Source organism: Tachypleus tridentatus, chromosome 6, assembly GCF_004210375.1.
Source record: "Tachypleus tridentatus isolate NWPU-2018 chromosome 6, ASM421037v1, whole genome shotgun sequence".
NCBI classification, from domain to species: Eukaryota; Metazoa; Arthropoda; class Merostomata; order Xiphosura; family Limulidae; genus Tachypleus; species Tachypleus tridentatus.
The window spans coordinates 88066577-88092962 of record NC_134830.1 but is presented as its reverse complement, the minus strand read 5'-3'; the positions used below and the strand labels follow the sequence as shown (position 1 = coordinate 88092962).

The following is a 26386-nucleotide window of genomic DNA, read 5'->3' as shown; positions in this document are numbered from 1 at the left end:
TCTAGACTTTTATTTCACAAATAGAAATTTGTTAGGAATTCTAACCTTTACAGTGATTTGCCTAATGCCAGAATAGCTAACTGAATGCTAAAGGTTTATTACTTATATTCTAAGTGGTTGCTTCAAACAGTTATTTGGATGGTGAATACAAAATTTTGATGAACCAAATAGAGTTCTGCCACTTTGCTCATTCTTAAGCAGTCTTCAACTTCAACATGAAATTGATTGTCCATTAAAAATTAGAAACATTTCTAACTTAATGTCCTGTATACCAAATACTGTATACTCTCCTAATGCACAACTAAACAGTTTTGAAATTTATTCAGTAATTTCTTTGTCTATTGTTAAGCACAAACCTACATAATAGAATATCTGTGCTCTACCCACCACTGGTATCAAAACATCCATTACAGGCCTTCAGAGTTACTAGTTAGCAACTTGTGGGCTCATTCAGTAATAAAACAAATTTTCAATTTATTGGCCATATTGCTTCAATCAAAATAGCATACTAAGTCAACAACTTTTACTGTAATACACATCTTCATCATAAACTCATTACCAATTATAAGAATTAACTAGCCCAGACACATAAGAAAACATTACATACCTATATCCATGAAGACAAAGTATCTGTAAAAAAAATTGAAAATATACAAGTGTCAATAAAACTATATACTGTTTCAGTCAAAACAGAAAAATGTAATTATCTTACACACATTATCAACAATGGTACAGGTTATCGTAAACAGATGGAAAAAAGTGGAGGACATTTATCAGTTCCATCCTTCAATTTTTGAAGTCTTATTTAGACTTTCAAAAAATATCAATTAAACTTGCATGTAAAATAATAAGAGAAACTTCTTCAGTATTCTAATAATACTGCCTTTAACATTTTAATAGTTTTTGAACTGCCAATAATTAATTTATTTTATTTTTGCCAGTCTTTTCTTACCAAATGTTTTTCATATTTTAATAGTTAACTGTTTTTTTTACACTTAATAATTATGATCAATTAACCTGTTATTATTAAAGTGTTTCATAAATACATGCATATTTTATATAGCTAAAAGGCATTCAGTGTTAAATTGCATTTTCACATATTTCTAGCAAAGTAGCACTTACCATTTCTAGTTATAAATGATTTTGATTTGCATTTATTTAATTTTCCTTCTGTTGTTTAAATCACTTATTTTCAGTTGCCTTAAAAATGTTAGCTTACTTGCCTCCAAGTGCATATATTAATGTAGTAATTTTTACATTAAAAACTTACAAAAAAACACTCCTAATAGTGATGTGCAGGAACTAAGTTAATTTATGCTTATGTAAAACAAACGGTAATTTGTTAGTTGTGTGGTATTAACCTCATGGTTTAAAAAAGGAAAAAAAAATCTGTCACTGAAAATTAGTAACTTATAACAGCAGCAGGATTCAGTGATATTCAAGATATATTTATTGACTATTTAAAGTTATAAGATTAGATAGTAGTTTGAACATTATTTATGACTTCACATTATTTTCAAGAACTGTTTAACAATATTAATTATTCTTTCAAGCCATCTTACAAACTATATTTCTTCTTCTGGTTTTTTCTCCTAATTTGCTGTTATGCCATGTAATTTGATATTGACAACTTTGATCTTTTTTTGTTTAATGTTTGTGTTTGAAATAACCAAGGGATAAAAAGTCCTGCTGAGGCAGTAGTTTATTATTTCTAAAATTTTTATACCTTACTTTATCATTTATAAACTTTTAACTTTATTGTAATCTCAAAATAATGTGTCTTTATGATATCTTACATTGATGCCCAAACAGGGACCTCTTCTGTTAACATGTTGAGATAATTTGTATGTCTTTGATTCTCTCAAGCAAGTGTACTAGCAGCAAGTTTAATCACTGGGAAAAATAAAAAAAATTCTCAAGGTTATTCTAAAGTTATTACTGAGTTACTATTGAGATTAATGAAGTGGATATATCAAACTCGAAACAGTCTATCGCACTTTTAATCAAGTAGATGCAGACGCTAACATGATGGTATGAAGACCATTAAAATAGATGAAATCACTACTATATGGTTTTTGAAAACTGAAGAAAATGTAAAGATAGTCTAACTAACCTATAACTGGCTGCATTACATAAAAAGTAATTGATCCAAGAGATGTTCAGTAAAAAGTACATTTAAATTACAAGTAAGAACACAGATATTTATTTGGAAGACTAACATTACACAAGTTATGGAGCTGTAATGCCACTAAAGGAAAAATAAGTGTTTCATACATTATTTATGTATTCCATTAACCCTCTAACTACAAATGGGTTAAAGGACCCATGCCACAACATTTAAAGAATTATTTTCAAATTTTAATTGAACAAATTCATTATTAATGAAAATTTATAACTTAAATGTTAGTATTATATGCATTTTAATTTCTTAATATAAAATATATATTTTTTAATGAATACATTTTTGTATGTCTTCTGGCTCAGTTAATATTTTATTATGCTTTCTGTATAATTTCTATAGTGGTTAACTTAAATTTCACACAGCAAGAATATAAAATAAGAACTATCTCAACATTTGTATTTACTGAGATACCAAAATATTTTGCAAACACACTAGGACAGCCCAGCTGACTACTCCATTATTTTGAAACCTGTTGTTTACTCATGCCTACTTTTCTTACGTACATGTTTTTAACCAACACAACGATTGCATTCCATTTTACACAAATTTGACAGTTGTTTCTAATTGGCTTAAAGGGGAAACATGTAATTTCAGTAAAAAGTATGAAGTCTGTTCAGGAAGTCATTGATATGAATAGAATTCAGATTTTATAACTCATGTATAACTTGCTAAAAAAGACAAATAAATTACAGCAGTTTTAGGTGTACCAATGCAATAATTTCACAATTTTTTGTTTTATTTGAAATGTACATAAATTAATTTGCTTTTCCTTTCCACTTAAGAGAATAAACAAGGTTTACAACAAGCCTTAGCAAGTATTATGTGCAAATATAAATCAATTATGTAACATCACAAATACTATAATTCAATTTTTTCTACATCTTTTTTTCTTATTCTATGAATGATAACTAAAAACTAATAATTTATGAGTAAAGAGGATAACTGACAGTAACATCCAAATATCTACAAGATTTATTGGATTGGCTTGGACTTGGTAAAACAAAAAATAAAATATTAACATTTTTCACATCTTTATTTTTAGACAACTGTCATTGCAACTAGTGTATTGTAAATAATCCAATAAATTCTCTCTTACTGTATTTTCAGAGCCTAAATCACAATAAACTTTGTGAGGAAGTTCTGATAATTGCACTGTATGAGCTTAACTGCTATTGAAGGTACCTTTTAACAGCATTATATAAACAGTCTAATGACAAGAGTAATGGTGATTCATTGGCAGGTTTCTACTTCAGCCACTAACAATAAAAGAAATATAGGAAATAAATGTAATAAACTCAAAACTTGAAACTCCCAAGAGAAGTACTTTAGAACTTCATGGTCAATACTGTTTATGGTTTTTAAAGCCTTTCTCTCATAGATTATGTCTTATTGTTCTTGAGCTGCATTCTGCATCCGTAAGGGCCTTAATCTGATTCAACGATTGGCTGGTGTCTTGCCGGACAACCCATTGAATCCTCCTGCTCAATACCAGAGAAATTTTCTTGACAATGTTAATGCTTGAACACAAATGACTATACTTCGTTATGTATTTACCGATTAACGCTTCATTTCAGTATGGTCATAAACTTTTGACCAGCTAGTGTTTAAGCTAATTTCATAGTGTTCACATTTTCCCTATTAAATGCTAAAAAAGTTTTTTATTTTCATTTTCCCTTTTCATCTTTTGAAGCTCTACTCAAATAAGTGGTAAGTCTAATAATGCAAAATGCATATTTCGTCTTTATGTTCATTGGCCTTAAGATTTTGGCTAGCAGTGTATATGTACGGTAGTGGCCCTTTTGCAACACCATCACCTTTTGAAGTGTTGCATTAAAATCTAATTCAACATCTTAACTATCAATGTATGTCAATAAATTAGACACAAAAACAACTTAGAATTCAAGTTTTTATACTGAGTTTTAAGCTCTCAACTTTTAAAATAAATATTTAAATAATTTTCAATTTTCCCTTTTTTGTATCATGTGATGCTTTTCAACCATGGCTTTTTAAACTGAAAACTTTGCAACTTCACAAATCAGCTGCTGAAGCTTCCAGGCAATAAGAAATGCAAGCTATATAGTAGATGAAAACTTTGGTTTTCATAAAACTGCAAATAAAAAACAAATGTAAGCAACCAAGACTGGAGGTATTGTAGATATTATTTACTTGAACTGCTAACCTATATTTTGACTCCATGCTGTTATCTAGAATTACAGTTGGTGTAGTCAAAATATCAAAATACAGATTTGTAATTTGAGTAACTAAAGTCTATAGTATCTCTCCAGTCTTGTTTGATCACTTTTTTATGACCCCTACTTGCAGGTTTTTAAATTTCCAATTTTATATTTATCTGGTTTGCTGGTTTCTTTTATGCTCAACTATGAGCAAAGGATTATTTGATATGGTAGCTAACTTGATAAAATATAATGATAATAAATATAGCTAGTAGCTTGCTAATATGGTTCATGATGATTTACTGTAGTTACTAATTATTCGATTGCATTAATTTGAGAGGTAAAATGTTAAACTGTAGATGAAACTGCCATGGAGATTTGTTTGAGGATATAGTAAACAGTTATATTTTCCATGTAACTAAATCTTCTCTGTATATAATGCACATGAATGGGCAAATACATGCCTAGAAGAAGACACAACCCAAACTAAGTGTGCATATAAAATTTTCCCAGAAGAAAAGTATCATCTTCAAACAAAACATATACATTAAAAACACCATTTTAAACAACACTTAGTGTATTTTAAAGTAATTATTTATACAAAAGTGTAAGATAAAATTTAATATTATGGGTATTGATTTTTTTATTTATTTTTTTTTACTCCTTCATTTCATACATAATTTAATAAATGGCTCCCTAAATACATTGACTGTATTAATGGCTAGTATGGGTTGAGAAAATTTTGTTTGCTCCTCTACATAAAATTTTCTGAACCCATACCAGCCGTTTTTACATATATATTTTTCTCTACAAGTGGGTTTTCTCATCATCACAGATTAGTCATCTAATGCTTATCTGTTATTGGCTTACAGTTTTTGTTTCACCATATATTTAAGTTTCTTAAAAGAACACCAGATATTTAAAAGAAAGCTAACTTCAAAGAATAAAGATAACATTGTATACACGAGAATTATGTTTTGTAGATTACATAAAATACAGAAGAAACAAATAGACTTCTTCAATTCCTCCTAGTACCTCTTTTGACCAAAGACGATCATTACATCACCCCTACTGCATTAACACTTGAAGCACATGTGACAATTTACCATACACCATACTAATGATTATGAAAGCAAAATGTAACAAATAAAAAAATTATATAATACTTTAGCTGCATGGAAAATGTAATAAAGAGAAAATAACATGCTGAACATATGTATATTTTTAAAATTTTATTATTATTAATTTGTTATATTAAATCTTTTGTAAAACTCAAGACTGAAATGACAGAAGCTTACAGATGATAGACTGTCTTCAAATGCAAAATGTGCAAGTGTTAGAAATATTTATTTTTATATATAATTTGTAATTTATTGTGATATTAGTTAACAAAAGTAACTAAAATGTAAAAATCACAAATTTCTCAGCTTATTCTAACACTTAAAACTTCACAAGTTTGAAACTAAGTAATGCATATCTCTTTCACTATACTATTCACTTGCTCTTTATATTATAGTTCGCCAAAGACAAAAAGCTCTTGCTATGATCTATTGCTTTGTTGATGTGAAGATTACTATCCCTATGGATATAATGTACTATAATAAAATCATGAAAAAAATAGATATGAAAAGGTTAACAGTTTAATCTGTTTATTTGAAACTTTTCAAATACTAGTTAGTTCAGAGGAAACAAAAATGGTATTGCTCATATGATTCATTTCAACTGTACACTAATGGCAATCCTAAAAATCAAGTACATTTATGGCATTAGTGTTAGCAGAGAAAATGAGATAAAATACCACATTTTACCAAAAAATTCCTTCAATTTGGTGTCCATTTTGAAGGTTCTAGAGGATATGCCAATTAAATATTAAAACAGTAAGATGAAATTAGTATTTTTATTCTAAATATGAAAAATCACCTTCCAAATTCATAGACAAATTCATAATAATAAACAATTTATTTAGAATCTGGTTTTTTGTGTTCCTCAAACTTTTAATATTTTTCTAAAAATTTACTAAATTTTCTGATGAAGGATCTTGGTAAATTTGGAGTTCAAGTATGTATTGCCTCACAGTTCACAGACTAATCTGCACACCAAATATGTAAGTTACACAGATTCAACTGAAGCTGATTTGTAAAATTTGAAAGTAATGATATAAAAGTATAGGTAATAGGGTAAATAAATATATGGTCTGAGTTATCTATTACAGATGAAAACATGTAACAACAAAATACAAGAAACAAACCAAACATTCATCTACTAACATGGAATGAAAAAGTGTCTTGCTGATGAAATTACTAACTGTCAACCTTTATGGCATTTCATGGCTATACCATAAATAGTATCATTAACCAATCAATTGTTGTTCTGAAATAATGATCAAAACCTCAACTCATTTGCTTAGATATTGATCAACAAAAAGAATATGAACTTTCTTACAAGTGTCATTAAAATTAATGTTTTCTACAGACTGTTACCAAATATGTATTGATCAATAAGATTTCAAAAAACCCAGTAAAATGAGTGCTTTCAAATTGTTGATTATTCTTCAACACTAAACAAGGTTTATTTATTTTTTATTGTTGGTCTCTAGAATTAAATGCTTTTTTAAAAATAAGGTCTTTTTCTCTCTATATATATACAGTAGTTATTATTATCATTATGTATATAATTACTTATTTTTCACATTCATCACACCACTGAGTAACTTGCCTTAAACTAAACAAATGCCATTCCATATTTGTTACCTAATGAAAGCCCTTCAACCAGGATTGGTCAGCTTTCATGATCACATCAACAAATATTGTTTAACATTTAACTATTTTTAGTAATGAAAAAAAGTCAACTATTCAAAAGCATTTGAGTTTTTCTCTCTTTTAAAATGGACCTAATTATTTTGGTGATCCTTTGTGCTAATTCTTTTGTCATGGCTACTAATAAAAAAAGTGTAATGCTTGCACCTGAAAGGCTATGAAAGTGAAAATCAATGACATTATTGAAGTATGCTAATACAGATACTGCTGAACATAGCAATAAAAACCATTAGTAAAAACCAATATTTATTTGACCATATCCTTCTTCTAAATTAAAAGGGCTTAATGAACAAGTGAATAAATGTTTTGTGATAGGTTGACTGAGCCTTCCACTTCTTCTTGGGGTTTTTCAGTAGTTATCATGTAGGAAAAGACTAATATTTTCTGGTTTTGTGTAGAATACAGAAAGTTAAACTACAATCTCTTGTAATTAGCACTATGAATACATTGTCAGGAGTAGCATGCATCAATATTCTATTTCCATCAAATGGAAGCTGGCAAGTATAACTACATATAAGTACACAGTTTTTAGGTGAAAATGAAGTAACATGAGAGCTATACCAGATACCACTAGATAAGAGATCCAATAGAAATATTTTACAAAAAAACACTTTAATTTAGAAGATCCTAGAGGTTTTGCAGATGAAAATATGAAACTATAACATATAAAGAAATATTCTTATCTTTAGCAAAAAAATCAACTTGAATTCATGTTGACTCAGTATATGTTTCAGAATTTAGTAAAAAAAATGTGTACAATAGACTTGTACCAAATATGGAACAAAAATAAATTCATAAAAAGTAATATAGTATTACAAGAAGACAGAAATGAATGGTAAGCATACATCACATTCCCTGTCTTCCCTATTTCAGGATTGTCTTTCAGCCCACAGTTTTAATTTCACAACTATTAATTTTCAAACTTGAGTTGGTCAAGAATTTTGTTAACTCCTTCTCAGCCCTGGAAACACATATATCAATAAACAACACAAAAATGAAACAAAGAAAACCATTAAAACAAAGATATCTTTAAACAACGAAAAACAGTACACAAAAACTCTTTACCATACCTTAATACACAATAAAATAAAAAAAAGCTTTGACACAAATATAATACATAATTGAAAGAAACCATTTAAAATTTACGTACACATAAGTTATAGATGAAAAAAACTCTTTAACAATGATAATCAGGATTTCACAACAAAATTAATGCTTCATCATATGAATACATAATTTCATTAGTTTCAAATCTATAAGGGTATGTATGATACACCCAGCTCTAATAATAATTTCTGACTAAGAGGGCAGCAATGCAGCAGTATTTAAATTTCCCCTCTGGCTAATAATTTAATTTGTTTAGAAACAAAAAGTAGGTGGAGTTTTCAGTAGCCACCTTCCAATGAAAACCTTGAGTATTATGACCAATGAAATTCAGTGTCGGTCTACAAAAGGGCACTTCCATAACTTGTCAGTTAAAAATCACTTTCTCGTAGTCATATTACTTTAATAATTGTGCATATAATATTTGTTCATCTAAGAGTCTGTAAATATCAATGGTTCAATTAATAAACCAAATATCTAATGGCAACAGACTACTGCATTTGGTTGACAACTGCCTATCACATGTAATTAGTTTTTAGTGTAAATTTGTTCATTATACAAGATGATACCTACAAAACAGTACACCAAAGAACATGAGATCATATTGCCCTATGAAACAGGACAGTTTCTTTTCACCTGAAAAAAATTGAAAAAACATAATCTTTCTTGTCATTAGTCATGATAAACTTTATGGTTACTTTGAAGATTGTAGTTTAAAATATAATTAAGTAATATCAGACAAAACTGTAACAGTTATATATTTACCATCTCCATTAATATTAAAATAATGTATGATAAACATCACATAAAGATCACACTTGTGTTACTGTATGTATTGAAATATGTGTATATAAGTATATCCTTTCACTTCTGACTAGTCTTTTTTGTTTTAAGTGAATCATCCTGAAAGTTATTTGACTTTATATATATATATATTTCAAGTATATCTAATTCATTACCAAGTTTGCCCTGTAGTAATTATTTTATCACAGCCTTCTGTTTATCTTATATACTGATGCTATCAAACATCAAGTGCAATTATAACTATCATCATCATAACATTTTGCTTCTGCTGCTGAAACAACTCATTTTCTGAGACAGTAACCAACAAAAAAATAGCCAATTTAATTTGGAAAAAGAAACATACAAGAGTTACATGAAATGGGATTACATCTGGCCTCTTTATATGAAAGAAAAGTTGGAAAATATGTCTAACTTAAAATACTTCATAAATTTCTCTACAAAAAAAAGGTTTTTTATTCTCATTTTCATGTGTGATGACACCTAAATTATGTCAAATATTAATCAGTGTCCTGAAGGTGGCATTATCTTTGATCCAAGGTAGTCATGAAATTTTGCACAAAATAAAGAAATCGAGTAAAGAGGTAACACTTTATTTTGTACAAATAATACATGCAATCTATTTAATATAAATTTGCAAGATATTATATACTGTACATAAGGTGTCATCTTTCCCTAGTCTTGTGTAATGTCAACATTTCAGAACACTTTGAAGAATAATGCTACCATCAAAGAAGATGCAGTATTCCTTGGCTAACACATCAACCCACATGAGGTTTTGGGCTGTAGTCTTTCTGTGGAAACAATAACTGCCAATATCAACTCTACTTCTAACAAACATTGCTCTCACTGTTATCACTTTGTGATATTTTTTAATACAATACTTTTCTCTTGTGTATTACCTTAAGCTTACAGTACATTCTTGATCAGTGTTGTAAACACTGTTAACATACACTTTATAACATACTGATAACATCACCATTTTGTATTATAGAAGTTCAGTTATTCAGTTAGTCACATGTAGTGAACAATACTTTTATGAAAATCTACACATAAATAAGATGGAGAATAAGAAACTTCTTATTGTAATGTTGTGTAGAGAACATGTAGATAGTGTATCATTATTCTCATCACCCTTCCATTAATTTCTACGTTGCTACTAAATATGATATAATACTTCATTTTATAAATAACAATCGTATGGTAGTATACATATGACACAGTGAAAACTGCAGCACATAAATTTACATATTGATTAAAATACTAGAAGCTTGTATTGTATTTGCATTTATGTTACAGTTATAGCTATTTTCTATGATTGTATGTTTCATAAAACTTCTAACTACAAGCAAATTATTACATTTTTAAGATATTTTTTAAAGAGATTTGACATACTGAAAACATGGCCAAATGGTCAAGACATTCAATTAGCAATATACAATGCGAGAATCATAGTGAATCCCACTAAACATTGTTAGAGAGTAGCCCAAGAGTTGTTGATGGGTGGTGAAAACAAGTTGCCTTGCCTCTATTCTTTTACTGCTAAATTATGTGTGGCTGGTGCAGGTAGCCCTCTTGTAGATTTGCAAAAAAATGAAACCAAACAAAGCTGAAAACATTTATCCTACAAAATTCATTTCTGTAATATTTTAAATTTATGTGATGATCCATGTATGTTATCCTGTTGGATTAATTACATCTACACTAGGGTACAGTTTTATTAATAAAAATTATTTTATTTATGCAAACTATACAACTTCTGAAACTATTCTGTATGAAAAATTATACTTGTATTTCTTCTTATCTTATTTTTGTAACAACAATGTTTTATAATACTTCATAATGAATTAAACAAGTTCTATATGTTATTCAGGCATAAAGTTATCTCTAAATATATGCTTTAGAAGTTGAAACCACAAGAAAATCACTCCACAGTAACTTGCCACTGTAATAATGAACAACATATTTTGTATACCATAAAAACATTTTCTGATCTGAGGAAAAATGCATAAATATTTTTTCATCAATTTATTTAAATTTTGTAAGTCAACACAGGAGTATAGATCTATTCACATACAATTATTTTAGTTGTATAATTTATATAACTCCTAAAATGTTATTTATGACAAAACACATTTGTATTCATTTTTCTCCCCCCCATATCTTCTGATGGTGCATTTTGCTTTTGAATTTACTGTGGACATACTCTGTGCCTCACATCTCCATATTATGTGGAAGTCAGGAGTGAACAAGTTCCAGAAGAAAGCAATTATAGAAAAATGGTCTGAGAAAGCAAACATCTTTTGCACCCATAAAATATTTTACAGTATTCCATCCGTGTGTATAAAACGAAGTATCCAAATGATAAAGTCACAGAAATCTCACTATGTTACATATAGCTGACTTCGAGCATGGAAAATATTATTGTGAGTTCTTTTGAGTTGAATATTTGACATTGAAATGGTAACTACAGAACAAAACTGTTTCAACTTTTTAGTAGCTTCAAGTTCAGTGTAACTGTTCAATTGTTTAGAGAAAATTTACCTTCATTATTCCATATTTTCTACAAGTCCATTTGGTGATGCACCAGGAAACTCAAAGATGAGATCAACAAATAAACTGCATCACTGAATCAATACTCCTGTTTTTTGTTCATAGTCTTTTATTGCAAAGTCTTCATGGTTCTTGCCATACAGAGTGGCCTCTCTCATGATAGCAGGAGAGAAAGCAACTATCTTACTGTGTTTTTCATGAAGTTGTTACCATTATTTTACAAATGGATCCAAATTCTGATGCTACGAGTCTTTTATTTCTTTCCAAAATCCATAATTCATTTTCAGTCTGGCCATAAGTATTCTGTTCTATCTCATTTCCTCTTTCTTCAGTTACTTGTAGTTTTATCAAAAATTCCTGCCAAACCCTTTTGAGCTGTTCATCATTAAAATCTGGTTGTAATGAGTGATTACTGTAATGTTCATCTCCTCCAGGCTTCAACCTTTCTTCAGTTTTTCTCAGATGTCATCATTCTTTACAATTTTGTAGCTTTAAACAAAGAAAAAGCTATTACAGAACAAGATAAAAATTTGTTCCATGATTCAAAGTCCTTTTCTTATAAAAGTAAAATTTAACTATGAACTTCCAAATGACTTACTTCTTTTATAAAATGTTATATATCAATAATTCTCCATCCCTAATACGAGTCCAATGCCACTGGCTAGATTAGACCTTCCTTCTTCTATGATGAAAGGCAGCTCTGTAACAATGCTTGAACTTGTAAATTCTGAATTCAGCTAATTATAATAAATAAAAAAACCCATAAAATTTAGAAAGTAAAGTGGATTTAAAACAAAGCTTTGAGTAGTGTTTATCTTTTCTATAGCAGGAATAACAACTTGTGTATAAAACTAAAATATACATGTTAACTTACCATGATGGCATATGTAACCATTTAGATTTTTTTATCCTCAACTTTTTGGCTACTTTCCATTTTTTCTTTCATATAATTGCCATGCTTGCTCTTTTTGGCTTTACTTGGCAAACCTTGTCTTTTCTTTTTTCGTTAATGCCATTGCTTCAAACTGTTGACCACAGGTGTACTTGAGCTAAACTAAAGCTTTACTAATACACAAAAAAATGTTCACTATCTAGTTCACTGTCCAGTTATATGACCCCTATAATGTAATGTACTTGAATTGCACCACGAAAACAAAATGTCAGAGATAATTGGAAAAGACTCTGACTTCCGAGAAGTAGTAGTTAATTTCCCAAATACACTTCAAGATTCATTTTGACAGTTATCATACTAAGATAAAAAGGCCAACTTTTTTAGAAAATCTGTAATAAACAGTAAAGTGTCTCAATTTAATCCAAAATATAATTTTTTTTCTTATTTTGCAGAGGAAAAAATGAAGCACTGAAGATATGCACACACACACACTACAAAATTATGAAAACAATACTGAGGAATCATAATAACATTTTGCTGTGGCATTCTGATGAAGTGCATGGTTTTGGTTATTAGTTTATGGATATCCGTATAAGAAAATAAAGGTAAATGTAGCATACATTACTTTTTATAGGCCAAGAAGAAATGCTAAGTATGCCATCATTCAAACAATTAATATGATTTTGATGCCTTACTCTCTTTAAAGAAGAATGTGTGTGTGTGTGTGTGTGTGTGTGTGTGTGTGTGCAATGTATGAATTTCGTTTAGGTTACATAACAAACTATGAATATTTAGAATGTTAAAACACGTAGAAAAAAAATAAAAACTAGAAAATGGTTTTAGTTCACTTTCCCACTTGAAACTGAAAATTCAATCATTTATTTTGTACAATATGGCTCATTATAATCTTAGGTACTGATAAACTATTATCCACAATAAACTCCAAATATTTTTAAAAGTTTATTGTAATATAGCTTGAACGAGTAGAATATTGAAGCACAATGACAACATATACACATATACAGACAACCAATTAGCTGTGTATTCACCGATATTATTTCAGGTACACTAAAAACATGATTTTTTGTCATACTTACAATATTAATTGTTTTACAATGACTTCATATTTTATCACTGGTTGCATTGTATAAGTTGTTTGCCTGAAATAATTCAGTAGCAATGAAATACAAAGTTTCTCTATATTTACTATAATGAAATATACAGAAAATTGATTTTTTTATGCAAATTCAACAAATATGAACTTTTTTGAAACAAACATCTTTTGTTATTGGTTTTTGTTCAGTTGTATTTACTAACAAAACATCTGTTCCATCTAGTGTTGTAAATCAAACAAATTTAATAGTTACTGTAACAAGATGATTCTTTCATATCTGCCATTAGCTTTAGTGACAATTTGTAAAATTACATTTATTACATTAACAGTTCATACTATGAAAGGTATTATTACCATTACTACTCCATGGTTTCTATTAGCTCCATAAAGATTACTGACAGTTATCTATCTACAATGATTGACTATTATCAGATCCATAATTATTAAATAAATATTTTTCACACATGTCAGTTCACTTATCAATAAAGTATTGTATTGCAAAAACTATGACTTTTCAAAACAAGATATCTGATACAACAAACTACAAAAACTTGGTAACATATCAGTTCCAATATATCAGAATCATTGACACTTTCACTGAAATGTATGCCAAATATTATACCTGTATATTAAATCATTTGGAAATGGAAATGAAAGTACAATCATGATTCTTATAAACTTTAGAGGGCCCTCAGGACATTTTAATTATATGCACAAAAATATTTCACTTAATGCTCTATCAATATACACCATTTGCAAAAAAAGCTTTAGTTGACTTTCCTTTAATGATATTGAGTCATACCTTTAAACCAAGATACATTTCAGTACTCGGAAAACCTTAACATTGATACCATATTTATAACCACAAAAATATTCAAATTCCCTTAAATAAATATGCAGTTTATCATAAAACTGGTTGTAAGAAGTGATAACTGTAATCACTTAGGAAAAATAATCCAACCACAATTTATTAGTTAACAATTCAAAAGTACAAAATCATAACTGCAAATGTATTGTATGTGTCCACAGTTTAAACAACAAAATAAAAAATACATTACAAATTTCTTTAAACTAAACAAAACACAAAAATATAACCAATCAACATAAATAACACAGTAATTCAAAAGCTTAAAACTTAAAGCAATAAATTCTTCCTTTCAACATGTTAAATCCAAAATAAATTCCTTTATGCACTGAAAAATACATACGCCTTTTAGTTTTAACATAAACAAATGAAGAGAAAACCACTAAAATACATTTATACACACCATATTTTAAATTTAAATATACACCTTACTCAATAGAATTAGAAAGTTCAGGAACCTCCTACCCATTCACTCCTACGAATACGAGTCCTGACACTAGTACGTGGTAGAATATAACAAATCAAAGTGTAATATCAATTTTTATTATATATGCTATATACACTAATGGTACAGAAAATTTGACTTGTTATCAACACTGAAGATATTCTACACATTACACACAAATCACAAAAACTATACCAACCTTTAACATGATGAAACCTACATTTAAACAACACACCGATACACCTCAATATCCAAAACAGTTTATTAAATTTACCCAATGCGTAAACAGAGGTCGTTTAAAAACTACCGTAATAATACGTTGCTATTAGCTTAGCTTCAGTTCTTTTCATTTGAGGATGCTAGATAAGCTTAGAGAAACTTTGCGACAATATAAGCAAACGTTTTTTGTTTTTTTCTATACAACAGATAAAACTTTGAAATCAAAACAACAACAACAAAACAGAGTTCTTTTTAATCAGTGATGTCGAGAAAACCCACTTGTAGAGAAAAAAACCCAAACGACCGTTTTTACATATATAGAGTACTTGATAATATTTAAAATAAGTATCAGTCATTATCATAATTATTAACAGAGTTCTTTACGATATTTAAAAGAAGAATCAGTTACCGTCCAAGGATAATGTTGTATTTGACGTCACGTTTTGCGTACAGGTGGTACCTTGAAAAACGCTCATTACTAGTTAAAAGTTTCTAGTTATAACAAGATTGGATTGGCTTAGCTTGTTTTGAATTTTCGCGCAAACTAAACGAGGGCTATCTGCGCTATCCGTCCCTAATTTAGCAGTGTAAAGCTAGAGCAGTGGTTCTTAACCTTGTTGGAGGTACTGAACCCCGGAATTTTCGTATTTGCATTCACTGAACCCTACGTAATTGGAAAAATAAAATATGACTTTTTTCAAATTCAAAACATAAGTAGATATTTTATTGGTACACAAAATGAACCATGCATCAGTTGCACACAATATCACTGTGTTCAAAGAACAAAACCAACAAAACACGAATTTCACACAAAAACAAAAACATAACTCAATGAATATTTACTGCAAATCATTGTAACTTTTGCTGTTGCCTTTCAGAGACAAATTCAGAAATGCGCGGCTTCACCTTGGCAAGTGCCACTCTCATATCATTTTCACAACAAAGTCTGTTCCTTTTCTTCGTTTTTATGTCTACCATCCTCGAAAAGGATTGCTCGCAAAGATACGTTGTAACAAACAATATGAGTATCTCAAAGGCTTTCTTAACAATAAAGGGTACGCTACGATTTGGTGACACCAAAACGTTGAGAGCGTTGTTGTTCTGAAAATTTGCTGTTGAACCTGGCTCTGCATGCCTGTGCAGAACACAGTGTGTTACAATGATGTGTGGTGCATCGGCTTTCACCAGCGCAACAAAACCAGAGTTTCGTCCCAGAATGACTGGAACTCCGTCCGTACAAACTGCAGAAACAATATCCCACGAAAGATCGTTGTCTCTGAATAAGTCATCCACAAGTTTATTCACGTCGGCTGCCTTAGTTGTTGTTGTAAGAAGCTTACAAAATAAAAAAATCTTCTTTTATCTCGTCGTTCTTCACATAGCGCACGAATACAACAAGCTGGCTTAGATTTGGAAACATCGGTGGTCTCGTCGAATTGAAGGCTGAATTTTGCTGGGCTTGAAATCAGATTTGCAACTACTTGAGCCAAAATGTCAGTGCTCATGTCATCTTTTCTGTTGGGATAACTTATTTTCAGCAGCTTTTTCCAGCATGATATTCGCCATCTTCAACGAAGCTGGTTTTACGAGTGCTTCACCAATGGTGTGTAGTTACCCTGCTTTGCGATCAAGTACGCAACTTCGTACGATACTGTGAGAATCGGTTTGTCGATGGGTACAAAGCCATGTACAGACAAAGTAGCCTTTTCATTGAACCTGGCTCTCTTTACCTTGAATTCAGCAAGCATTGTGTTCTTGCATTTCTCATTTCCATGTAGCTTTAGGAAGTGTTTTTTTAGTTTTGCCGGTGCTATACTAGAATTGCTCAACTTGGCATTGCAAATCATGCATTGAGGACGCTGACTCCCATCATGTTCCGTTATACACGCGAATCCATATTGTACGTATTCGTCCGACCACTTTCTGTTTTTGCTCGACATAGTTAGTATGAAGGGCTTGAAAGATTAGGAAAAAAATCACAAATGACGCACTATTACTACAGTCACAAGTCGACTGCTAAGCGCACGAAGTTCACTGCAGCACAGATATTAAGGCCAAGTGATGTGACGTGATCAGCCGCAGCCAATGATGGCCAAGTGGAGCATGATGTCACGAATCATACGAGTGGGGTGAACGGAATGGACACACACACAGTGTGTGTGTCTTGACCTCTGCCGAACTCCTGAGACTCACTCACCGAACCCTTGGGGTTCGATTGAACCCAGGTTAAGAACCACTGAGCTAGAAGGAAAGCAGCTAAACATCACTACCCAATGCCAACTTTTGAGCTACTCTTTCACCAACGAATAATGGGATTGACTAAAATTGTAACGCCCCCATGGCTGAAACGACGACCATGTTGGTTTGACGGGGATTCGAACCTCCGACACTCAGGTTACGAGTTGAATGCCTTAACCACCTTCTTAGAAGGTCGAAACATTGTTTGCTGCTTTATTAGTAAAACTGTTAATACTTATACTAGCTGTCCTGAGATATATGAATGCAAAACAGTATTATATTGTAGCGATTTTTGTTCTTTATTTGACTGTAAAATGGCAGTAAATACCTATTAGAAAAACATTTGTAGAGTTCAGTCAAGAACTCAAGAATTAGCAGCAATTACCCTCCAGAGTTTTATGTACTACATAATATACATAAACCTAACATACTGTCAGTGCAATAAACTCACCTTGCATCAACTGGTGGCCTTCTTGGTACCTATTCTATCACTACTATGAGTCCCATTCATGCAGTGCTACAACTGTTTAAAGTTTAGGTACATATAATTCATTAATAAAGCTTACCCATAGTTGTGTTCGATGTGAAGGACTTCACCTAGTATCCAGATTTGAAAAGAAAACAGACTTAGTGCGCCAACAGCAGGGAAATATACATGGTGTCATACAGAAGGTGCTCTAAATTCGTCCTAGTAACAAACTTATGTAAATTTAAAACTCCTACCAGAATGATCCTGCAGTTTCAAACCTCAAGAAGTAATTATTACATGTTACAGTCACATCAGTCCAGCTAAATACAGAAGTCTATTCAACCTACACGGTAACAACGACTAGCCCGTTGAATCTCGATCCAATGTTGACAGAGATCGCCTCCAACAGTAAGCAAAACACCATGATTTCAGCATAATTATTGGAAGACTAGTAGCTTTTATGACAGATACCATACATTCTCTCTGCCCTTACTGAAAGTGTAATCAGAAATGATGAATTTAAGTATGTAGTCAATCACTGTACATCTTACTTCTTCAACATCAAGAGTACTGATTTCTTGACACTCAAAATCTTCGACACAAGAAGACTAAACCAATTTATTAAACAGGTAATATGCTAATCAATATTCAGGGAACTTATACCATAAAACGTTTGAACTTTTCTACATACGCCACCAAACTGACTAAATAATTACTATTAACCAACAACAGCAATTCTTCCCTATCCAATTACAAAATTATATGAAAACCTAAAGGTCCAAATAAGCGACACATAGTCTGTTTGTTTGTTTGTTTTTTTTTGAATTTCGCACAAAGCTACTCGAGGGCTATTTGTGCTAGCCGTCCCTAATTTAGCAGTGTAAGACTAAAGGGAAGGCAGCTAGTCATCACCACCCACCGCCAACTCTTGGGCTACTCTTTTACCAACAAATAGTGGGATTGATCGTCACATTATAACGCCCCCACGGCTGAAAGGACGAGCATGTTTGGCGCGACGGGGATGCGAACCCGCGACCCTCATATTACGAGTCGCACGCCTTAACATGCTTGGCCATGCCGGGCCAACACATAGTTCTTCCTTCTTTACAAAGCACAATAAAAAATGTCGCACACCGATAACATTTACCAGTCTCACAATGAATATGCACTATAATATCTTCACTTCAATAACGTTTCCACTGTGTCCGTACTAATATTATATATATCTTCAAGAAATATAAATTCAAAACATAAAAATTTTAACTGTAGATTTAGTAACTATAATGGAAACATCTTAAACATTTTCATAAAAAACAATAACTTAGTAATAATTAACGACAATACTCCTATGAATACACATTACAAAGGATAACAAAATATTTTACACTTAATTCTAATCTTCCCAACGCTCACACCATACATTTCTGGAGATTAATCGACGGACATTACAACTCTATTTCTTTCATATTACTCTAAAGCTCTAACATACTTTAAACTTTACTCCAAACATACTCTAAACTTTAAAACTATACTGAGACCAACTGGGAATAATTCAAAAACTTACCAAACTTCCTTCTCCTAGAAATCCGTATACAGAAAAACTCATTGAAAACTACGTCGATATCATATCTCAAACCATGAGACCATGAAACATGAACCAGAGCAACGCACCTAAAAATGTGGAAATTAACAAATAAAATATTTGAACATATCCAGGAAAGATGCTGTTTACGGCGACTGTTTATTGGAACCAGTCGTCCAACATTAAAATCAAGTATCAATTATGAAGTTAACGATATCCATAGTCCAGTCGAAAACCAATAAGAACATAACAGGGAAAATTTTGTAAATCCATTGACAGTTCAAGAAAAATAAAAAATAATATATAACGATGGTTTTGTTTGAACTAGTTATTTGTTTATAGAATGACTGGAATTTCCTTCCTATCATATAAAGAAAAGAAAACCAGGAAAAAGACATTGTGCATCTTCCTCTTTTTTCTTTATTTACCTTCTTTAATCCACAAAAATCTACATGTTTTATTTTATCCAAGTAGCAATATTCAATATTCTTTAAACCACGGTGGGATAAAGAGAGATCCATAGATCTCTGAGTATCCCTGTTTTTCTCAAACAAATACCATGATTATTGGTTGATTGACTGACTTGCTCTAAACTTCCCCGATTGTCTTTCCAATTTCTAACATTAGATTTAGAATTTTGAAAATATTACAAACCAAACTCACTGTCATGAGACAACAATGCCACAAAATGATCATGAAGCATCAGCATCTTCAAGTGGTGATGCAGATTCAATGGAGAACTGTAAGGGTTGTTGAGCGGCATCAGCGTAGGATTTCTTCTGTAGTTCGTTGTTGACTTTTGCTTCATGTTTTCTGGTAAATAGTTAGGTTACCAATTTGTTGCCTTGTATCTTTTTCTAGAGAAATCTGTATTGGCTGGATTTTCGTATCATATACTAGTTGCTGAGTGAAATTTGCTTAGCTGATTTTTTAAGTTTTTTTATTAGGATAATGTGCTTGAATCTCGGACATCCACGATATGCTATGGCATATGCTCCTCCACAGTTGGTACACTTGGTTAGTTAATATTCTCACTGAATGGATTTTTATTTTCACTTTTGGCACATTTTGCTTTTACGATGCAGGCAGATCGTGAGTGACTAAACATTTTACAAAGCACTGTAGAATCAGAGAAGCTGATGGATTGGCTAGTTCAGTGGGATGATGTTAAAACGATATGGTGACTCCTTGAAGAAATAGTTGATCTGGTGTTTTCTGATCTACTAAGTAACTAGGATAATCATTATAAGTGATGTGAGTTATCCCGTCTTGAGTCATTTTACCCATTCAATTTGGTCAAGATAATGTCTTGGACAGTCAGTTTTTCTTATGTTCCTTCGTTTGTAATGTCCATGGATGGCGATCTCAAAATTTGGTGTGAATAATTCTGGTGGTGAATTGATATGTTAATTACCTAAAAGGCTGTGGATGGTCGTGGGTTGAATAGAGTAGTATAATTCTTGGTATGGTAAGACTTGATTATTATGTTTCCTTTTTGTAGTGTCTTTAGACTATTGAACTGGATATTAAGGAGTATCTTCCTTAGCTCTTTAGTAATGTCTGATTGTCTGAAGTTGCCGGAGATTTTTTGAGTAACAATGACGGGTGGAAGTGTGATAAGTTGAACTGCGCATTTATGGTTTTCTTTCCAGTTTTAAATTTTTTTTGAGAGTTCAAAGATTTTAAATCAAAATACCCGCCAACATGAAATACAGGCCTAAAGACAAAAGGTCTGCTCAGATATTCGAAACGTTGCCTGCGACACTTGAACTGCAAAAGTAGTTTGAATAACAACCAATATATTTCTATAATTGCTTCCCTAATCGGTATTTATCTCCCATTTCACAATCAGCTCAATATGAGTACTGTACCTAAATTATCTATCAAACACTTTTGTTTTACTTGTAGTATTGTTTATCATTTATATATATATATTCAATTCCATAATTTGTTCAGCGGTCTTTTTATATTCCTTAAAAACGCTTGCTCACTTGCCTCATAATGTCAATTAATTATAAAACCAGTCACGTTCTTCTGAAAAAGGTAACGTATATATATTAAGCTCAAAAAATTAAAGCGCAATAACAGAGCACTTTCGAAAGAAATGTCCTTTTTCATCAGGGATAGACTAAAAAGTGTAAATGTCAGACTAAGGAAGCATGAGAAAAAGTGGAGTCACGTCATGGTTACGCAAATAGACTACCATGACAACGCGAAAGTGTTTAGATTAGCTTTCAGAATAATATTTCAAGTGTGACTAATTTCATAAGTGACATAATATACTTTATAATATACACATCCAAGTTATAAAAAAAAATCTATTTTTCATAGTGGTCATAACTGTGTCAAATGAAAACAACGTTGGCCACACTATTAAAAAAAAGAAAGATGTTAGTTTTGTTTGTTTTGGAATTTCGCACAAAGCTACTCGAGGGCTATCTGTGCTAGCCGTCCCTAATTTAGTAGTGTAAGACTAGAGGGAAGGCAGCTAGTCATCACCACCCACCGCCAACTCTTGGGCTACTCTTTTACCAACGAATAGTGGGATTGACCGTAACATTATACACCCCCACGGCTGGGAGGGCGAGCATGTTTAGCGCGACGCGGGCGCGAACCCGCGACCCTCGGATTACGAGTCGCACGCCTTACGCGCTTGGCCATGCCAGGCCTGGATGTTAGTTTAATCAAAATAATTGCATTTTAACTAACCTTCAATGTGAAAATTGATGGGAGTTTTCATCAACAAATTTCATGAATTCGGCTTAACATTTATGCTGAATGAGCATTTTAGCTCTGCCTGTAAATTTATGTCAGTAAGCCGATATCTGTATCTGGACTTGAGAAAATCTAACGTAGAAAATGTTGACTCACACACCCATGTGGATCCAAATATGGAACATAATTTTGAAATTGCTATCTTTAAATTTCAGAGACTTTCATTTATCAGAACAGTGAGCCACATTTCTCTGATAGAACATTTTTAGTTACCTTTTATGTGTTCTACATTTTACAGAGTAAGCATCTTGTCTTCTAATCCACACTTATCCAAAGACAAAAAAGATATAATTTCCTTACTGAAATTTCCTAAGTCAAATTGAAATGTATCATGCAAAAATTCAATTATCAATTTCAAATTTTTAAATTCAGGAAAACGTGATTCAAAGTTTTGAGATAGATTTTTGATCCAGTTTACATAGAGATCATCATCAAAGAAATCTCAGTCCTTATTATTTTCTAGAAAACTATTCAACTTTGCAAAATGTGTCAAATCATTCTTTTGTAATTGTTCCGCGAAGAGGTTTAGCTTTAACTGAAATTCATTAATAGACTGTGATTGCTCGCTCATTATTTTATCTCTTCCCTGAAGCTTCGTCTTCAAATTATTCAAGTAAGCCATCATGTAGCACAGAAAGTGCAAATCACACTGCCATGACAAAATTTCAATTTCAGGAAAATTTTCAATCTCTTCTTTTTTAACAAGATACTCTTTTTTATTTGAGGAAATAAGGAAGTAAATCGTTCCAAGACGTTTCTTCTACTTAACCATCTTATATTTGCAAAATCAATAAGATCATCAAAAGTATAGTCACTGCTTTTCTTCAAAGATTCAACAAACTGTCGATGGATGAGAAAGCTTCCTCTTCTGATATAATCCACAATTTTTACAACAATGTCCATAAAATTTTTCAATTCACACTTTTAGACATCTGAGCACATATATTTTCCTAATGCAAAATGCAATGGAAAGATAGCAGAGTGGACTTCACATTATTTTCAATTAAATGCTGCTTCAAAAGACAAACAAATCCTAATTTCGCCCCAGTCATGGCGAGAGCACTGTATGTTGTAACAGAAACAAGTTTTTTAAAATCCAAATTCAATTTTTTCGACATTTCAAGAAATTTTTCAAAGATGTTTTTCCGCATGTTTAATCCACAAAGGCCAAGCATTTCTTCCCTCACTTCGAGATCTGAAATTGCATATCGAACCCAAAATATCAACTGTGCAGTGTCATTAACATCTGTTGACTTATCTAGTACTAAAGAAAAATATTCTTTTAGTTGTTAAAGTAACTGTTTTTCTATGTATTTCACTGACTCTAGTATTCAGCAGACAATGGTTCTTCGACTTAATTGCAAAGTTTTGCCTTCTGAAGAATATTACCTTATAATTTTAATAATAATTCTCCAACAGAGTTTCAATGACCACAATCAATATTTCTTTTACTAGTTTAGCATCAGAAAATGATTTTTTTTTTTTTTTTAAACTAGAATCCAAGCTACTTTATGGCTAGCTAACGTAACTAGTTCTACCGGTGATAAAATCTTTTTCGGCCTCTCTTTTGTTCATGAAGTTGTGCTTTCAGACGGCTAGTTTTATTCACACAATTTTCGCTATCAACTGGAAATTTTACATTAAATTTGTTGTGAAAATTGTTAAAATGTTGCTTAAAGTTGTATACCTTATTATTCTTAAAAAAAATTGTCACACAAAAGACACTTATTATTTGCTTAAATCACAGCAAATTTCAACTCTCAACTTTCATTAAATTCTCGTTTCATGTTTTTATAGTCACGCGCCATTCTCTTTTCGTCAATAATGCCAGAATCAATTAAATTGTCTTTATTTCCTGACTGTTCACCATCATCTGGATTCTTTCGTTTTTGAATTATCCACTTATTCATATTATGGGATTAAAAACAAAATATATTTAAACACTTGAAGGTCGCACAATAAAAATATGTTTGCAAGCGAATGCAAAACAACACACACTCCATAAAAAACATCTGAACCAGACTGTTACAAAATGGGCGGAGTTTGTGGCAGTGATGAAATGAGCAACATTAGCGACGACATGAGGCAGTGCAGTTCCTGATTGCCAAATTTGCAATAAAAATAAATGATGGAAAAAGTTGATTTCTAAATTCTAGATGGCCACAATTGTGCTATCCTCTGCCACATGGCTATTAAACAGTGATTGTATGAAAGCAATCCAAATATACAAACTAAACACAAAAATATAACATAGTATGAAAATAAGATAAAGGCACACTAATTAAATTTACACGTATTGCTAATCTTGAACTCTCCTTTGAGATATAATGAAGATACAATTGGTGGAGTCAATTTGAATTGTCTACAAAAAGTGCCCAGTATGACCAGGTGGTTAAGGCACTCGACTCGCAATCCAATGGTTGTGGGTTCGAATCTCCGTCACACCAAACATGCCCGCCCTTTCAGCCATGGGGGCGTTATGATGGTACTGTCAATCCCACTATTCGTTGGTAAAAGAGGAGCCCATGAATTGGCTGCTCTCTAGTCGTAAACTGCAAAACTAGAGACGGCTAGCGCAGATAGCCCTCAAATAGCTTTGCGCGAAATTCAAAACAAACCAACCGCTACAAAAAGCACATGTAGATATTATTTACTGCCCCAAGCTACGCAAGCACAACCCACTCTGGCACTGAGCAAAATACCTCGTAGGTACTCTGTATAGCAGATATAGTGAGGCTGACATATTACTAAATATTCCTCTTTTGTTTCACTTGGAAATTCTTATTACTAATTGTTGATGTTGATGTTGTGGTTCCTTGACCTATTACATAAAAAATAGACAAGCTTCTGGTTTGTCAGTTATTCTGAATAGTGAGTAGGATAATTCAACTAAATAATGATTAATAATATGTTGAGTTATAATAAATTAAACTATAGCGTTAAATTTTTTTACCTCAATTCTGATGTGGTGTGACATAAATAAAGCGGGTTAAAAATTACACTTCACCAGCTTAATCCAGTTTATGTCGAATCAGTTGTTGTCGAAACAAACTCACAAACCCATTGAAAGTTACAAAAATAACAAAGGTTTTACTGTCATACCAAACAAACCTCAAGATAGGGCAGCCGCAAACACAAAGTGCATCAACACCACCAAAGCTGCTATAATAATAACAGTAAATGTACATGACAGCTTTACAACTTCACGAGGAATTAGAAATGTTATTCCAATTTATAAAATTTTAAATTTCTATGCTGATGATGGACACTTTTGGAAAAGGGTTATTTATGTTGCAAGAAGATAGAAGGGTCAAAATGATGTCCATTACTGCTCTGCATGATCGTATATTTGTTAGGTTTTGATCAGATAATGAGTAAGAACTTTCTGCAGTAAGTCTGAAACCAGAAGACCTACTTAACTTTACGTTCGTCCGTATGCAGTATGAGAGTATCCGATATTCGAGATATAAGATTACAACACGACATTTTACTTGCAGAATGCTTGAGGAAGCCACCCACGCATGTCACAAGAATCTTTAAAGACGAGATATTTAAGCCCCCCAGTAGCAAAGTGGCATGTCTATGGACTAATAATGCCAGAATCCGGGTTTCGATACCTGTGGTGGGCAGAGCACAGATAGCCCATTGTGTAGCGCTGTACTTAATTATAAATAAACAAACTGGATGTTTAAACTTTTTTAAAGAGCATCTTCTATTATATTTATATTTCTTTCAACTTGGTACTGGGCAGATAAAATTTGATGAGTGAATGGTTACTTTCTTTTGATTCATTCATTTATTTTCTTGGTAGTTTTGTAAAAATATATTAAGAAAACAGAAATGCATTCAAGACAACAACAACACCCAACAGCTTAGGTTGGAAGAAGGCTAACGCTAGTCTTATGTTATTTTTCTTTTCCTATTCACCGAAAATGATAAACTATCACAGTTTTTAAAAAGCTGAGTCTCTCATATCCCAGCCAGCCTGATCTGAGAAGTCGTGGTATTGGACAGAAAACCTTGCCGGCACTGGATAAAGCTGATATAGGGTGACTGAAATATTATTATATACTTTTCTTTACTTTCACCTGGAAATTGTTAATGAGATTATAAATATAGTTTTTTCCTGTTGACATTGTGGTTTCTCGATCCATTCC

General features: G+C 31.6%; 1 protein-coding gene across 3 annotated transcripts in view; it reads right to left on the bottom strand.

Moving 5' to 3' along the window:
* Window positions 1-15325, bottom strand: part of LOC143252976 (esterase OVCA2) — a 49651-nt gene extending 34326 nt beyond the window's left edge. The window contains exons 1-3 of one of the 3 annotated variants that reach the window (XM_076505949.1): window positions 15146-15325; window positions 8018-8133; window positions 608-630 (exon numbers count right to left, since the gene is read on the bottom strand). Coding sequence is in view for 1 of the 3 variants with exons in the window: in XM_076505948.1 (XP_076362063.1) it covers window positions 608-630; window positions 15146-15154 (32 nt within the window). In the remaining 2 variants the exon portion in view is untranslated. Of the gene's footprint in view, window positions 1-607; window positions 631-8017; window positions 8134-14933; window positions 14964-15145 lie in introns of those variants that run through there. The other 2 variants (XM_076505948.1, XM_076505950.1) reach the window with 2 other exon arrangements.
* Window positions 15326-26386: the final 11061 nt, after the last annotated feature.